The sequence below is a fragment of the Diplotaxodon limnothrissa genome, linkage group LG17 (genome assembly GCF_057381915.1).
Source record: "Diplotaxodon limnothrissa isolate DT_005_m linkage group LG17, D_limnothrissa_male_GT1.1, whole genome shotgun sequence".
In the NCBI taxonomy this organism is placed as follows: domain Eukaryota; kingdom Metazoa; phylum Chordata; class Actinopteri; order Cichliformes; family Cichlidae; genus Diplotaxodon; species Diplotaxodon limnothrissa.
The window spans coordinates 34,403,563-34,421,011 of NC_140612.1; the positions used below are offsets into that span (position 1 = coordinate 34,403,563).

The 17,449-nt window shown below is 41.9% G+C and overlaps 1 protein-coding gene across 2 annotated transcripts in view; it reads left to right on the forward strand.

Annotated features, from left to right (window-relative positions):
- The window catches only part of tfec (transcription factor EC), a 34,776-nt gene extending 22,123 nt beyond the window's left edge, over window positions 1-12,653 (forward strand). The window contains exons 1-8 of one of the 2 annotated variants that reach the window (XM_085376092.1): window positions 4,949-5,008; window positions 5,583-5,837; window positions 6,592-6,693; window positions 8,697-8,817; window positions 9,707-9,763; window positions 9,895-9,970; window positions 10,919-11,066; window positions 12,165-12,653. In XM_085376092.1, the coding sequence (XP_085232218.1) occupies window positions 4,949-5,008; window positions 5,583-5,837; window positions 6,592-6,693; window positions 8,697-8,817; window positions 9,707-9,763; window positions 9,895-9,970; window positions 10,919-11,066; window positions 12,165-12,653 (1,308 nt within the window). Of the gene's footprint in view, window positions 1-4,948; window positions 5,009-5,582; window positions 5,838-6,591; window positions 6,694-8,696; window positions 8,818-9,706; window positions 9,764-9,894; window positions 9,971-10,918; window positions 11,067-12,164 lie in introns of those variants that run through there. The other variant, XM_085376091.1, reaches the window with a different exon arrangement.
- Window positions 12,654-17,449: the final 4,796 nt, after the last annotated feature.

Here is a 17,449-nt window from a genome sequence, read left to right on the forward strand (position 1 = left end):
TTCACAACTAAGTCCTCTGCTTGCTATATCAGTCAAATATAGTTAAATAGGTTTTGTTTGTGTACTTACAGGAATCAGTTTTTCTTTTTTAACCACAGCTGTAGTTATGTACCGCTAATGGCGCTGTACGAATTTACATTTCATTTTCTCTCAGGCTTCAAAATATTACCCGTGTTTTTGTAATTAATGATGGCATTTAAAAAAAAAAAAAGAAGTTTGTTTACAATCAAACCTCCACAGGGCACCTTTAAATCATTTTACAGTGAGATGTCTTTACTTTAAGTATGAATTTTAATTATTTTCGCAGCACTGCTGAGGTGAACCATTTTCTTAAATTCAATATTTCATCAAGGTAACAAGCGCATGCTCTCGCACACAGTTTCATGTGTAATCCAGTTAAAATAGCTGTAATATTTAATTCATATGAGAATCATTAAAAGTGCAGTGGTGCTGTGTCCATTATGCATTCCTTTTCTAGCAGGATAAAACAGTCCTCAGATGTGGGCGCTGCACTTTGAAGTGTTGTCTCAGAAGCAGGCCAACTCTTACAGGAAGTCCCTGATGTTTAAAACATGCTATGACGGGGGACTAACAAAGGTGAGCACTTGTGGCTTGCCCCAAGATGAGCCAAAAATGGCCAGCCAGGAATTTTTGCCTAGATCTGATGGAGCGTACATACAGCAGACATCAAATAAACAAAATAGTGGACAAATATACACATGGGTAATGGTTAGAACAGTACAAAAACGAGTGCAGGAAAACACAGCAACAGATAAGCTGGAGAGATGGGCATGCCTCGTGTTGATGGTCAAACAGCAGCAACAGAATCCAGATAGTGCAGCATAAATATTACCTAATGATCTAGATCCGCTATATACACAGAAGATTACTGTGCACAGTAGCATCAAGAAGGGCATTCTTTGCGTAATGAAAACATTGACCATAGACACGTGTGGGGCAGGCTGCATTTAAACTGCTGAAAGAAGACTTTTAAAACCCAAAGTCTGCACAGGCTTGATTTAATTGATTCAGTTTAAGCCATTATGTTCAATGTCCTCAAATTAATCCTGATGTGTTTATTACAGTGAATCAAAAATAATTACTATATGAAATTTGAGTTCTTAAATTGTCAGGACCAGTGTGGAGTTCACCCCAGAACATGTATCGGAGCAACTCTGATTCAGATTTATTCACCTGCTAATATAAAAACTTGTAAATCTTGGGATTAAAGGGAGGACTTTTCAGGGATTTTTGGCCTAATAATAACTAGAACATAATAAAAATGTGTGTTTTAGCATGTTTGCACACATTCTCAAGATTCCTGTTTCCCTGTGTTGGAAAAGTGACTACAGTTTTGTGGATAAAATGACTTCCACTGGGAAGTTGGTGTCATGAAGACAGGAAACTGCGCTGAGCTAGGCTGGATGTTATGTGGGAAAAGCAGGAAAGTGTAGTGATCCACAAGCAAGCAGGAATTCACATTCTGTCAACTTATTATGGCTTCGCACACACACATTCACACACTTACTTCAACCCCCTACTGTAAATGCCATCTGTATTTCTGCCTCTGTCAGGCCTTTTCCTTGACCAAACACACACACAGACACACAGCTACAGAGGGGAAACGGCTCGTGCTGCTCCCAAATAAGCTGATGTGTCATGGCTTCCTTTCTGATATTTCTGAAAAAAAAAAAAAAAAAATTCAGGAAGGAGGCTGCAGCACCTCTCTTTTTCTTCCTCTTCTTCTCCTCCTGTCACGGTGTGAGACGAAGCTGTGGCTGTGACAGTTGTTCTTCTTCTGTAAGGATTTGCAGCTCCTGTGGTGGGAGACGCTGCCACTCTGGAGAGCCATGAGCCGCTGTTGTGTGGTCAAAGTAATCACCTTGACAGAGATCCAACTTTTACAGGTAGGGGAAATGACTTATTTACAGCCCAGGAATTTTGAGGCAATGACACACACTGAAGAAAACATTGTGTTAAATTCTATGTGTGCATTTGTTTGCACGCAAGACACATTTGCAGTTACAGCCAGACTAACCATGGAGGCACCGTGGAATGGGACTTTTGCTATCAGTTCGCTATCCCAGTCTTATCTTTCCTCACATTGCACAATCTAGTGGGTGGTTACAGCTATTTACTGGTTAGCAGGCTCAGCAAAATACAGTAAGCATGACCGAGGAAGAGTTTTGTTCCACTTTCAACTCATCTCCATCCATTTGAGATGGGAAAACAAGATGTTAGATGTTAATAATCTGCATCAATATGTCGCAAAGTGCGGCATTTTGCAGAAATGAATCCAAAACTCCTAGTAGGTTTTGCCCATAATTTGTACAGCTAGCTAATGTCACCATCACCCAGTGTTTCATAAGTTGTTGGATTTTTCTGAAGTGAAAGGAGAACTTGGGCAAGACTGAAACTGGATTAGGCAAGAGCTTTGTGCATTTCAATGTAAAACCTGCAAGGTTGTCTAGTACAATGGCTTTGTGAGTGCAGCATTTCGGGGGGAGAGGGCCACTAAAGAAATACGCCTCTTAACTGCGAGGTAAATGACACCACTGTTAAATGGATCTCACAAATAGAGGCTAAAGAACTGGGCTTACGTTTAGCTGTGAAGGTGTTACTGTAATTTCGGGCCTGCTGCTATCTGTAAGTAGAAGCTGAGGTTTGGGATGTTGCTTTATTTTAAGCCTGACAGAGCTTTGAATTGATATGTTGAAGAGCTGCAGTTGTATTCACTTGTGATGGGATTTCTTGGGCGTGTACTGTAGAGTGCTTTAGATTTGATTAGGACATATGTAGGGACAAAGGCATGTTCTGGGTTTTGGCATTTTTATTTTAGTGGTCTAATATCTCTAATGGCGAAAAGTGAGGAAGATACAGATATATATTATTTTATTCAAACACTCTGAAATATGCTGACAAGAAGGTGTGTTCTAAAGTTAAACTATGTGCATTAAGTCAAAAGGCACAAAAGCTTTCATAGTTTAATGTAGGTTTGCATGTTAGGAATAACTGTACAAATGTGTGTAAATAGAAAACTGAACCCATGACCTCCTCTGTGCCAATAATCTCAAACACTGCCTCGATTGTTGTAGCAGGTGCTGGTAGCCGTGCCGAAAAAGAGGAAAACAACCAAAACAAAACAAAACTGAAGCATCTGAATAGCTACAACATGCCCAAACTCCTGATTGATTACATTCTTATATTCTCTCCTGACCCATGTATATGGCGGGCACTGATAATTTTCCTGCATGCCCGCTTCACACATGCACAGGCCTGCCATTGTCGAGGCTGGCCTTGGTGACTGAAGCACCATTACTCCTCAAATCTAATCAGATTTCCTTAAGTGGATAACAAGCGTGTCTCCGGCATTTACAGTAGTGAGAAAGCTGAAGTGAAACCAGGACAATCCGCTGTCACACAAAGCAGATGTGGTGTGCAGCGGTCCTGGCATCCCTCCTGCTATCCAAAGTGGAAAAAAATGTTGATTGGCTAACAACTGGCATCTTGTTTAGCCTGGAGAACTCAGATAACAACTCTTAGTCACTACTGACAAGATGAGTATTGTGATGAGCCTGGTCTTAGTTAGGTGGCTGAGTTGTGAATAAGGTCAGCTAGTCTAGCTGACAAGGGGGAATTTAATGCTGACTTTTAGCATAAAGACCAATTCTAAAGCTGTCAAAGCTAAAAACTCCCTACAGTTCAGCAGCTTTGTGCCAGACAGCATTTGAAGAATAAGAAGTTTGGTCTGAAAGCATGACGATATAAAGGATAGCTGCATAACAAATCAGTTCTGACTATTTTTTTTTTTTCTGAGGCAGCGTAAAAGAAGAAGTAACACTTGGACTGTTCTAACCAACAGCTGATGATACTTTTTTTTTGGCATTTTAAATAAGCTAGCTGCTTTCCTCATCTCACATAAACGACACCTGTCGCCTGTTTTTAAGGCTGAGTACTGTGATCTAAATGTGTTACCATGAAATTAGGAACACATTAAATATCGGCATTTTCAAATCATGTTCGAGTAATACTGGTCTGGCCAATCGAAGCTTCTTGAGCTTGTTGTTGCTCAGTTTTTGGTGGGTCCTGATTCCGTCAGTCCCTGAAAGAGCATCTATTCCATGGTTTAAAATAACTGAGAGCTTGCTGTTTTGACCAGTAAATAAAACAGATTTGGGAGGAAGTACGCAAGACACAGGCAAACTGACCAACCTATTACAGTCAACAAGACTACCATTCTTAAATCATAGCACTTCATGTACTCCCCTAAATACTCTGCAGCCCCTAAACTAATAAAGCAAGTCACGACAGCAACCGTCTTTGTGAGCACCAACAAGCATGAAAATTTGATATTTTAGGAGGGATGTTCTTTCCTAAATTTGCCCTCAACTTACACCAAAGGAGACTTCAAAACAGATTTACTGCAGTTATTGTATGGGGAACGCATAATACTAAACTATTTACTTTAAAAGCCTTGAATGAATTGAAAGGCTTGGTTAAAAATGGCATTGGAGGAGTTATTTAAAAACTTCACTGGGGAACAAGGGTCAATTGTGCTGCCACAACCCCTACAGAGGGTTGCAGAGGACTTTGGGAGATCACCACTGATTGGTCAACCAGAAAGAAAAGGGCGGTCTGAGGGAGTTAGTGATAGATGCTAAAGGCAGATACCCTGCAGTGATCAAACCTTGGATGATCTAACAGTCCAGTGTTTGAAGTGATTATCATTGCTACGCAACATAAAGGCTTACACCCAGCTTTGGGCCTAATTAGTTCACTTAGGGCCCTTTATAAAGAGCTGGTAGGGAGACTGGAAGGGACAGACACTCACTGAGAAGTCACCAGATCAACAGGATAGCAGCAGCAGCAGCAGCAGCCGTGGATCCCTAAAGTTGACCTGCTGCCACACCAGAACAAATCAATTTGAAGATTATCTGCTTTTCTGAGAATGCCACACTTAAGTGACTGCAGTTACTACACAATGCGGGATGCAACCAGAGCTTCAAATGTAAGAATACCAACTTTTAGAAACATTGTGAGCGGCTTGGTAAAGTTTATTTAACACTGCTTTCATAATGTTTTTTAAGGTTATCTTGACTATTGCTGTACTGACATGTAATTCAAGATCAACTGAAGATTAAATATTAAGATTGATTGTAAAAATAGTCAGCTTAGTTGGTTAAATTCAGCTGAAGTCTCAGGGGGGAAGAAAAGCTTTTTGCTTTTAGGTTTGTTTTTTTAACTTTTAGACTGTGAAAATGAGTTCAGAGAATGAGATCAAATTCCCATAAAGACACTTTCAACATTTTTATTTCTGTACATGATTCACTTTATTATGAGTTCTAACTTACAGTTTGCAAGTCTGTAAATTTACTGCGCATAAGTGACTAATCACGGCAAACTAGTTATGTGTGTTACTTTAGATATTCTTTTCATAAAGTCAACAGCTGTTTTGGACAACCCCTGTGCAAATACTCTGAGTCAGCGCTGTTTCAGCGGTATGGGAAACAGTGCCCAACCTTGCGCTTCCTGGACTAACTTAGTCAGCTTGCTGAACTGTTGAATGATCTGTTCTGCTACAGGTACAGAGCCACCTGGAGAACTCCAAGTTCCATCTCCACCAGAGCCAGAATCAGCCCGTGAAGCAGTACCTGACGCTGGGCTCCAAGCTGGCCTCCTCGGCCGCATCAGGCCACGCCGTGACACATCCGCACACCCCTGGCCAGGCACTCGCCACCGTGCCGATCATGAGGAACGGACACATGCCCCCTGTCAGTGACAGCAGTAACCCCAACAGCCCTGTTACCCTGCTTACGATGGCCAATCATGACAGTGAGGTGAGTGGACGCATGGAAAAGGAAAGAATCTCAGTCATGACTTTGTGGAACTGAAATTCAGAGAACTCCGACCGTGAAATTGAAACAGAAGTTTTGAACCACAGACTGGGTCACTTACGGATGAACTGTGGTTCATGGTTTTTGTAGATTACACAACATCCTTACAAGGTTTTCCTTTCAGCACAGCCTATTACTTTAAAGCAAAGCTTTTCTTCTCTGTTGATTTTTAATAAGCACTTGTGAAAGATTTGTTGCTGCCCCTCTAATTTCTTTCTAAGGGTGATAAATAATGGCTGACACTTTGTTGAGATGGATAGCTGACACGGTGCATACTTCAGAAGCATCAATTATGACTAAATGTACTATCTGGATTGGGTCTGAATCTTAATGCAGGGAGCAGGTCCAACTAATCATCTAAACAAAGTGATGCCATTATTGATCGCCCTCTCTCTCTGATGTGCTCATCAATAACTTCAGACATGCAGTCTCTGATGAGAGAACCCCTTTCAAAGGAGGAAACTAGGTTGGTAACAGATGCCTGTTTTTTCCCGCCAGCACCACTAACAAATCTGAGAACATGGCGGCGAAGAGCTCGTCTGTTATTGAATTAATCTCTCCACAGTTCCTCCCTCTTTTTCCCTTGTCTATTCTGGTTTGAATGTTGAGATTTCAAACGAATTGGACAGCATTGAAATTCTGGTACAAACATCATCAGTCTGTCCTTGAGTACACTGAAATCACTGTTTTCTTTTAGTTTCCAATGGATGAAGTTATTGATGACCTAATTAGTCTTGAATCCGGTTTCAATGATGGAGGCTTGGATTGCATGGAGCCTAACATCATAATGCAAAACAATGTAAGTATGAATCACATCAACTTTGCTCTAATAGCTACTCATTAACCCCCCCCCCCCCCCCTTTTTTTTTTTTTTTAAATAATGCTTTGTGCTGATTTCTGCATTTCTGCATGGCTGCCTCTGTGGGTTAGACTAGGTGAGCCTAGATTTGTGACAGTCCCCTTAACTAATCACTTCTCTGTTTTTAAAGTTGAATGGGGACTTGAAAGTGAGGTTTCTTTACCCAAACCCTTAGGTGCTGGTTTGACTCGCTTGGGAAAAAGGGGACCCGACTCAGTTTGAGGTCAGCTTAAGTCTAGAAATGAGTCAAAGTTCACTTGAGATTAGCAACATTACTAAAGAAGTTTAACAAAGCAGATTAAGAACTTTTTTTTTAAAGGAAAAGTGATGACATGCGTTTAACAACTAAAGCTAAATGTATAGTAAATTCATAAATTCATAGGAAAATCACATGTGAGAAAGGTCTTTTTATACTAGTCTGTAATGATGTGCGCATAACAAAAAAAATCAAATAAATGCTCTCAAAGTAATCAAATCTAAACCTGACATTTAGATTAGTGCATTAAAGCATTTAGTAACATAAAGGAAAACTTTAAATCAGTCTAAAAAAAACACATAAAATGCACACTTTTTAACTCTTTAGCAAAAATGAAGTGGATGCACTGATGCACCAGTAGGATTCACAGACAGGGAAGAATTCAAAAACTCTGGGACAAGAGGTCAGTTTGGCCAGAGAACATAGCTACACAATGGGAATCAGGCCTAACTCCATAAATAAAAAGAGGCACACACACAGATAAAGCAAAACAGAGTAAAACACAACAGACATTGTAATGGAGGAGGAAGAATGAGGGCGAGTCAGTGGGTTTCAAATGTAGACAGGAATGCAACAGCCAGGAGCGAAGAGTGAGAGATTTTGCCAGAGAGAGTTACTGAGCCAGTGGATTGGCCTAATGCACATAGTCCCCATGGGCTTGTTCAGAAATGATACCGTGCTTAAATGGATCAATTCATCCTAATTAGTCATACAGTACGATGCATCACATCGTTTCGCTGTGTCAACACACTCAGGAACGCAGACGGGAGAGGAATTGAAGTGATTACAATTTTAGTAGTAGGGGAATTGTTCCTATCTTTTATTTTGATATGCAATTTTGTCCCCTCCTCCTATATATATATATATATATATATATATATATATATACGTACATATTTTTAAAACCAGCTAACACTCATTTTCTCTTGACTTCCTTTTTCCACATATAAGAGCGTGGTTGTTAAATCTAACACACGTTGGAGATAAAATTAGTTGGAATCCGTGGTGGCTTCTGGCATGCTTTTTTTTCGACATAAATACACAAATGCGAATTAGACACACACGTGTGCCATCATGCTAAAGATCCAGACATCTCTGTCCCTCCACTCCATGAAAAGGCCGTATTATTGCAGAGGGGGATACATGTGTTCTCAGACAAGAAGACACCCGTAGGAAAACAGTTTTGCCTCTGTTCATGCAGTTGACCTAGCTAGCCTTTTCATCTAATGGGATGCTATTTTCAACACAGAGCGAATCAGTGTTAGGAGCACTTTCATCTGGAGGGGTTCTGAAAATGGTACCATTAGCAAATCAAGGCGCTATGTTTGGTCAAATCGCCCCCTTGGCGAGCAGCAAGCCTGGGTTCGAGGTCAGGGGTAAAACGTCTTACAATTAGGTTGCGTTTCTGTTAAGTTGTTTTTACTCCATTGCCACATTCCCGGGTAGAGTGGAGGAGATGCTAACAATCTTTTCTTCAACGCTCTGATCACTCCACATGTCTCTTGTCAGTTTTGCCAAACAAAGCCACACAGCAGTTAAAAACAACTGTTTGTTTGGTGGCTTTTGTGTCAAAGTGTGAAAGCCCTGTTTGTTTATGTGCGTGTGAATGTGTGAAATGTAAATGCACTTCCCATTCACTTAACTCACTCCCCTTTCTTCCTCTGCATCTCCCCTCTCTCCTGCCTAGGTGTCTCTCAGCAGCAGCATGTTGGACGTCTATGGGGGTGAACAAGGTATGAACGCCCCTAATGGTGGACTGAGTCCTACATCTAACCCTACAAAGCTCACTGTAAAAAGGGAATACACAGGTATGAACTCATACCATAATCTGACCAAACAGCTAAACCATTAAAGAGTTGCTCACATTGTGAAACCTAAAAAAATAGAAGCTAAAACAAAGTTCCCTTTGTTAGACACTAGTGGAGACTTTTCATCTCAAGGCAACAACAACAACAACAACAACAACAACGACAACAACAACAACAACAACAACAACAACAAAAAAGAGATCCTTTTAGGTTTTTTTGTTCATATTAATTACAAACACCCAGACGAAAGCTGATTAGGAAACAGAAAGGATGCCTGACCAAAAATAAATAAATAAATGAAATCCTTCAGTCTCAATGGGCAAATAAGAACATTGCCATCTGTTTCATTTGAGAGTAGGCAGAGGGGACAATGGGCTGTTGCACAGAGTTCAAATTGTCCTGATTAAATCAACAAGAGACAAATTGGGAAATCCAATCTCAGGTCCCCAATTATGTAATTTAGGAGAACGTGACTACAAATATGGATACACTGGAATTTTTGTCCTTCTCGGACGGATGAGTCAATTCGCTAAATCTTCTTAATTATAGAATGTTTTGCGGTAAAAAAAAATGGGGTTACCATTTTTCTTTTTCTTTACAATGAGCTTCATACATGCTGAAGGGGGATGAACCGGGGTCAGCGTGTGTGTAAGGAGGTCAAATTTATGTCCGTAGTGTAGACTCGCTGCACAGACACTCCTCATTCTGACCCCGGCGCTGAACTCCCCTCAAAACGGCTGATTGTGCGTCTCCTGACTGGACCTTCTGTGGCTTTTTGTATTTGTTGTCTTTCAGTTTCTAAATCTGTGTGCATTGCTAATCCATTCGTTCTCCTGCGTGATTTATTTATTCGTGTATTTTTATGGTTTTTTTGCTTTTTTTTGGACAGAACACGACACAAGGGTGATGGCCAAAGAGAGGCAGAAAAAAGACAACCATAATTTGAGTAAGTGTCACCCCCTCCAACCCACGCCGTTCAGCTCCATAATACCTTAACATCTGGGATAACCTTTGGTGCAGCATCTGACACTGCTCTCATCAACTTTTGCTCCCTTTTTTTTCTTTCTGCTTGCACAGTTGAAAGAAGGCGACGATACAACATTAACTACAGGATTAAGGAGCTTGGAACACTCATACCAAAGTCGAATGATCCGTAAGTTGCAAAATCCTAAATATATTTACTGAAAAATTCTCCCCCGCCACCCCACCTCCTGCTTCGCTTCACTTCACGCCACTGAAACAACTGCAAGAACCTGTGTGTTGGGTATTAAATTCACAGCACAAAGACACTCGAAAAGTCGTTCATTGAATTCAAATGAGTGCTCGAGCACATTTCAGTCATATTTCAAGGGTGCACTTGAACTCTCATTGTAGTCGACGCTCTCCGAGCTGTACGTCTCCTCGCCGGGTCCCGGCAGTTCAGCTCAAAGCATGAATGATGAGGAAAGGGTCAAATGCAAAGAAGCGGGCCACGGCATTTGAATCAAAGTTTGAAGCACAATTGGAACACCGAGACGGAGCGTGGAACTGAATTGAAATCCCGCGGCCATCTTTCGCAGTTGAACTTTGCTTCAAATTTAAATGGAAGGTTAGCGTTGTCGTCGTGCCATTAACGCGGGATAAAAGAGATTATTAGCGCTGATCAGGCCAACGTCTCACTCGTGTGGAAAAGGACAATTTTACTACAGCTTCCCTGTCCTCTTTTAAAAAAGTAATAATATCTCCAAAAGAATGACTTGCACTCTAGCACCTTAAGTCCATTTCTCCATTTTTCTCCTTGCCTTCCTGCTTAGCTCATTTTCCCTTCACCTATTTTTATTCGAGGATTAATTTTACCGTACAAGGAGGTACAAGAATGGACTTTCCACATACCTACTTAACTATTCTATTAAAATTCCCATTCAGTGTCCCCATGTAATGTCCAAGGATGAATAATTGCCCCGTGTAAATCACCATTTCTTATTCATATCATAAAAAAGGGGGAGAAAAAAAACCTCTGTTAAAACTTTTCCCTGCATTTTTTTTTTATTGCAAAGGATATTCTGCCGACATAAGGGGGTTCTGTGTAAAAGGTTATCTTTTACGTTTCTCCTTTCTGCAGCGACATGCGGTGGAACAAAGGCACCATCCTCAAGGCCTCGGTGGAGTACATAAGATGGCTGCAGAAGGAGCAGCAGCACGCCCGGGAGCTGGAAAGCCGTCAGAAGAAGCTGGAGCAAGCCAATAGGAGGCTGCTCCTGAGGATCCAGGTAATAAGATGTGAATGTCTCAGTGGGTTTACTTTATATCTGTGGTATAAATGCAGATAAAGTGCTTGACACATTTGATAAACACAGAGAGAAAAAGAAGGAACTTATATTTCATATACATTTTTACAAGCCAATCAGCACACAGCATAATATTTTAATTCTATTTTACAATACTGAGTTCTTCCTGCCAAAGATCAGCTGGTAACTGCCAGTCCCACATCCATCATCCCCAGGTACTTCACGCTAATTTCCACCTGAATGCTTTACGACACCACAACGCAAACTTAGGGACTCCCACAGTCCCCGCCACCTTCACCACCACTCTCTTTTACAAAAGATCCCTCACATCCCATAATCTTTTCTTATAGAGGTCAGTGCTAATTACCTGATAAATAAACACAATGACCTCAGCTCTGCGACCTCAGGGAATGCAGCAGGGGCATAAATAGATGAAGAGCACTAATAGAAGAGATGCTTACTGATAAATGTGTGCTGATAGGATTGCACTATGCACATGCAGACTTTCACACTCATTCACTGTGGTTAACCAGAGTAGATATCAATGATGGGAATGCTAAAAAAAAGAAAAGAAAAGTATGTGTAATCAGAAATGATGATAAAAGTATGTGTGAAACAATAACCAACCCCGACAAAAGGGCAGCAAACAAAGGGCTTAATGCAACAGCAGGGCTTTGTGGTGTCACTGATGGGTGATAAGCGCAGATAATGTACTCTGTAAAAGTGTGAGAAGATTACGCAGTGAACCTCCCAATCCAACATCAGAATGTGGAGGAGCCAGGGTGTGACTGTGATTGTGTCAGAGCTACTCCCATATTAGTTAAAGACGTCAGCTCATAACTGATGAATTTCACACAGTTTTAGATAGTTATTCAGATACTACACATAGCTTTTTTTTTTTCAAAAAAAAGTTGACGTCTCAGCTTACATCCATCTGTGCATCCAGTTGGCAGCTTCACCTACAGCTGCAAACTGCTTTGCAACCCAGCCCCAGCACCTTTGAACCTATGCCTGCTCTCGCCATGCACACATTTTCTAAACCTATTATTTTTTAAAAGGTTTCTTTTCTTTGCTTTCCAGGAGCTTGAGATTCAAGCACGAGCTCACGGGCTACCAAACATGGCCACAGCCTTGGGGACGGTCGAACTTTCCTCCCACCTACTCAAACAACAACAACAACAACAACAGCAGCAGCAGCAGCAGCAGCAATCATCTCCCCAGGCCCAGCAACCTCAGCAGCCAACTCTCTACCAAGAGGACATCAACAACGACTACCTCCAGAGGATAGCTGCGGCATCTGGCGTGCCATCCACTGCCACCGTCAGCGGGCCGCAGGATCACATTAGTGGCACTGACGCCTGCACCACCTTCTCCGACCCGCTGTCCCATTTCACAGACTTCTTCACCACCACGCTTAAGGAGGAACACCAGCTGGATGAGATCCTGATGGATGACCCACTGTCGCCGTTTGGCACCGATCCGCTCCTCTCGGCCGGCTCCCCCGGAGCTGCATCCAAGGACAGCAGCCGCAGGAGCAGCTTCAGCTCTGCCGAGGGTGATGACCTATAAGGGTGCCCTCAGTCTCGTTATCACCTATAATCCCTGTCGGTAAAGGGCATCCACGTGGCCTTTAAATGACTGAGTGATGGCTCCGAGCATACATTTAAGACTCCTACTAGGGTTGCAAGTAATTTAAACGACAGCTGACAGCACTCCTTTAAAGTGCCACCTGTGCATTAAGCGTGTAGTTCTTGTCGATCAGTTGAGTGTTGAAGCTACAGAACACTGACGTTCGCCAAAGCTGAGCGGGAACAGAAACATCCTGTGAGCACACCACGGACCGGCTGCTCTTTTTAACTTTACTACAGACAGTTTCAACTATTCTCTGCCTCCCAGACACAGCTGAAAAAGACTTATAAGAAAAAGGGAGACAATTATAAGTACATAATGTTAATGACTACTGTTTTTTAAACACACTGTGGTGGCCACACACTGTAACATATGCAAAATAACCACTAAAAACATACCAAAGGTGTTTCCTTTCATGAAAGCATTAATTCTTTACAAAAGATCATGTTAATACGTTGCAGATGGTTGCATTATTTGATGTGCCTTATTTGACCAGTACTGATGTACTCACCCCAATGCCTAACACGTCCTCATCAGTGTCTTTGAAATGTTTTTGTTTGAAATGTTGGTGTATTTATATGTTTTATTCCATTTATTCATAAAAAGTATATATATTATTATCTAACACCTTTTTTAAAAACTTCTTTGTAGGGGTGGGAACGACGTAATAAACCCCTTTTTTTGTATTTCTTATTTCTTGTCATGCTGGATTCATTGGTGCACCCTTCCTCAAACAGTTGTTCCTGAGTGTCACACCTGTTGTAGCCACCGTCAGGAATTTCAGTTAGCAATCTGTCACATCCAAGCAACACATTTCTCACTTTGCTACAAAAACTTTTACTTCTAACTCAACACCCACAAACCTGCAGGTAAAAACTTGATACAAAGTGACTAGTTGTAAACTGGGGGCAATAAAAAAGAAGAAAAAGAAAAGAAAAGCACATTCTGGATGACAACAGGAGTGAATAAAAAAGCCTGGAAAGATTCATAGTGAAAGGCGAGGAGCCTTACAAGGTGGCTGATTGGCAACGAGAGGCCGAAAGGAAGAGAGAGGAGGGAAATTAGATAATAAAGACAAGTGGAGGAGGAGTAATAATTCTGATGAGCCCACTGTGAGCTGATGAGCCCTTGAGGATGAATAATGGCGACGGATAAAGAGTTGCTCTGAGAGCTGTTAGCCGAGAGCCGAGAAAGTTTCCTTTGAGGTAAGAGGTTGTGGAGATGGTGTCCTTTTCGGAATACGATTATAAACAATCTGTATCCAAGTTAGCCGCAGAAACTTTCTGTGTGACACAGAAATAAAAACTCTTTGATCTCATATTGACAAAAAAAAAAGTAGCTGTGTCATTGACAAAAATCATACATCAACAAGCGGTTTTCTAATCATGAGGTCATGCATTAATAATACAACAAACACGCCAATACTTCCCAAATGGATTTCTCATCAAAGCCTCTTCAAATTAATGTTTCAGAGTCTTATTAGTGTGTACTGAAATCGAAACGTATCCCACTCGCATCTCCTCTTCAGCTGCAAATAAAGAGAAGATCCAATCAATTGGTTTGGAGCAGAGCCACTTCAAACTACAAAGTGATTAGTGATGTTTACGAGTAACTTTCCAAATCAGTTATAGAAGGCAAATACAGATTTCTGTTATGCTAAACAAAACAAAACAGCACTCTCTGTTGTAGTTAAAGTATTGGAAGGATATGAAGCAAGAACATTTTAAAAAGGTGTTAATTAAAAAGAAAACCAAAACATTCACACTCTATAGACAAAACACACTTCCTAACTAATTCATTTCCTCCATATCAAAAAGCTATCACAGGCAAAGTTCAAGGTCCGTTGTGCACATGCTTCAAAAGGAAATGTGGTCGGATGAGGCAACAGTGACATCAGAACAAGTGACTTTTTATTAGGAATATCACAGCTCATCAAGCCCAGGTTTGAAAAACTCGGAGGGTTTGTGTCTGCGCTGGATGGAGAAAACATGTCTGCCTGCATGTTAGAGGCATTAGCTGCATGTGTAAGGAGTTAAACTTGAACATGTAAAACAAATTTGGGTATATTTCCAATTGCGCAACTCTCTCAATCTTTGTCTCACTCGCTATAGTCCTTGCCTAATTTCCGTCGTAGAGATGGGATTCTAGCTTCTTACAGAATCTGCAAAGAAAAAAAAAGTGCACCTAGTAAAATAATACTTCACCTCCCTTCTGTTATACTACAAGCACCCACAGGAACATGGTCCCCTTCGGTGAATCACCTCACTTCCACGACTGCAAAAAAAAGGAGGAAAGAAAAGAAAAGGCTGCTGCTGTATCCTGATTGCAACAGCAGGTGGCAGCAGCTGGCTGTGTGTTGTTATCACACTGTGCAGTAATGAAAAGAAACTCAATGCAGGACTGTGGTGCCAATAGGGAACGTTTGTGGTGGATTATTTAAGAAAAGCCAATAAAAGAAGAATAAAAAAAACCTTTACTGTGTAACAATGGCTGGAAAACACTACTTTCCCATATGGAACTGTGCCTTGGCAGTATATGCTAAAGTCCAGGGTACTCCATATACTTCCCAGCATAAACTGACAAATCTAAAGAAGGCAAGTGATGTCGTGAACCTCACAGCGCAGTCGTTCTGTCACCAAAACAACGTTGTCAGACCTCCTGCCACCCACCAACACTGACGCCACCGCCGAGCAGGAGAAGCTGTCACCTGCACAGATGCCAGAGCTGCCAGCATGCTACAATGCGCTCACCTGTCGAGCCTGCCATTGGCAACTCTTAATCACCTCCCGCTGAGGTGACTCACTTTGGAGGCATGGCAAGCTCGGAGACATATGCACGGGGGGCCGCGCGCTCGCTCGTGCACACAAACAAGCCTAATCAAATGTGCTCGTGTGTAAACACAAACACACACTCGCCGCACAAATGCACGCGCAGGTGTGTGTATCACTGAGCTTCGTTGCCACACATAGGTGGAAGAGAAGGTGAAAAAAGAGAGAGAGAGAGAGACAGAGAGAGAGAAATCCACGTAAAAGCCCTCATCAGGATCTGGACTGTGACAAGACTTGTGCACAAATTAGGTGAAATTTGAGTGGGAATAACAATATGACAGCCGGCAGTGAGGAACCAAACATCAAGTGTCATATCTATTTTCAGCCATGACTCAGAGCTGTGTGACAAACAACACCATGCTGCTTCTCAATCAGTCAACCCATCTACTGGAAATGTGGCAAACTACCCCGCCCCCCCCTCCCCATGAGTTTTTTCCCCCCTTCAGGAAAATAAGAAGCGATCTGAAGCTAAGGTCAAAGTTAAAGGTGAAAAAAAATATATAAAACTTCGCCAAAGTCTGAGCATCACATTTTAATGCTCATACCATTGACTGTGTTCTTCCATTGCACCAGAGTAATACTTCCCATGATTCTCTAAGGGCTGATTTTATTAGGGACCACACCCTGACCAACGCTCGACAAACTCCCACGTCAATGGACCGCCGAGGCCCCCACGTGCATTAACAAAGGAACACGAGAGACAGAGAATTGAATTTTTTTTAAAAAGGCCCTTCTCAAGATGCTATAAAATTAATGCGATTTCCAGAGTTTTTATGAATCGCACCAGATGCCAAATACATAACTTCAAACAAATTGACTTCCAATTATTGGTGCCGCACACCACTTCCAGATGTGCAACAGATGGAGCCGGGGCAACCGAAGGTGTCTCGGCCCGCTCTTTTTTTTGTGTGTGTGTTTTTTTTGTTATTCCGCAGTAAAAAACAGCGGCACAGTTGTATGCATTTTAAATCACAGTGGGCTGTGGGCTGGAGGTGAAGGGAAGGACACGGGGGATAAGAGGAGGAAAAATGAAAGCACATCATTAGGAAAAATGTAAATCGGCACAGCACAGACAGTGCCATATGTAGCATTAATACGCCCTGATATTATGTAAAGGCAGATGAGATGCCGGGGCTGAAAGCTGGAACTGTATCAAGGAGGTGGAGGGATTCAGAAATGTAAATGTTAATGTGATCTCTGCTGTATCTTCCAGTGCCTGGGATTAAATGGTAAAAAGGAACAATTATGGGGCTTTCTTTCTTTTTTCTTTCTTTTTTTTTGCCGCATATGTTAATAGCTTACAATATCCTTGCATACATAAAGAACATTAGATATGATTAGAAGATATCCACAGTTTATATACTAGGAGGGTTTTACGGCAGCCATAAGAAACGCTGCACTCTGCTCTGTTGTTAATAAAGTCTCTTCCTGGAAACTTGAAGTAATTCGATTAGTCGCTGTTAAAACCGACATAAAAGTAAAACAAATGTGATCCGGAGTGAGGAAAGTAGCTGAGCACGGAGTTCTTTTCACTGCAGAGAAAACTAATAGAATATCCAACAGCGGTACGGTGTCCTGGGAGGGTCATGGCTCTGATCCCATTATTACCACAGACTCGGGGCCCCGAGGGAGCCAAAATGGCTATGTATTTTTCCCAGAGCCCACAGTGGAGCTGTCTGCTGGGGCCCTATCGACTTCACTAGCAGTCTGAGTTGAGCACCACAGGTCCTCCCCCCTCTGATCCTCAGGGCCACGGAGCTTCTCCTCGCTTCCTCACTCTGTTTTCACGTATCTTAGGCTTTCTATTCAAATACAGCAGCGAGCGGGGACCATTTTGCTTGGCCATCGTACCTCTGTGCTGCCTTTAATTCCCTTGCTCTGCCAGTGCTGTATGCTAATCCAACTTGC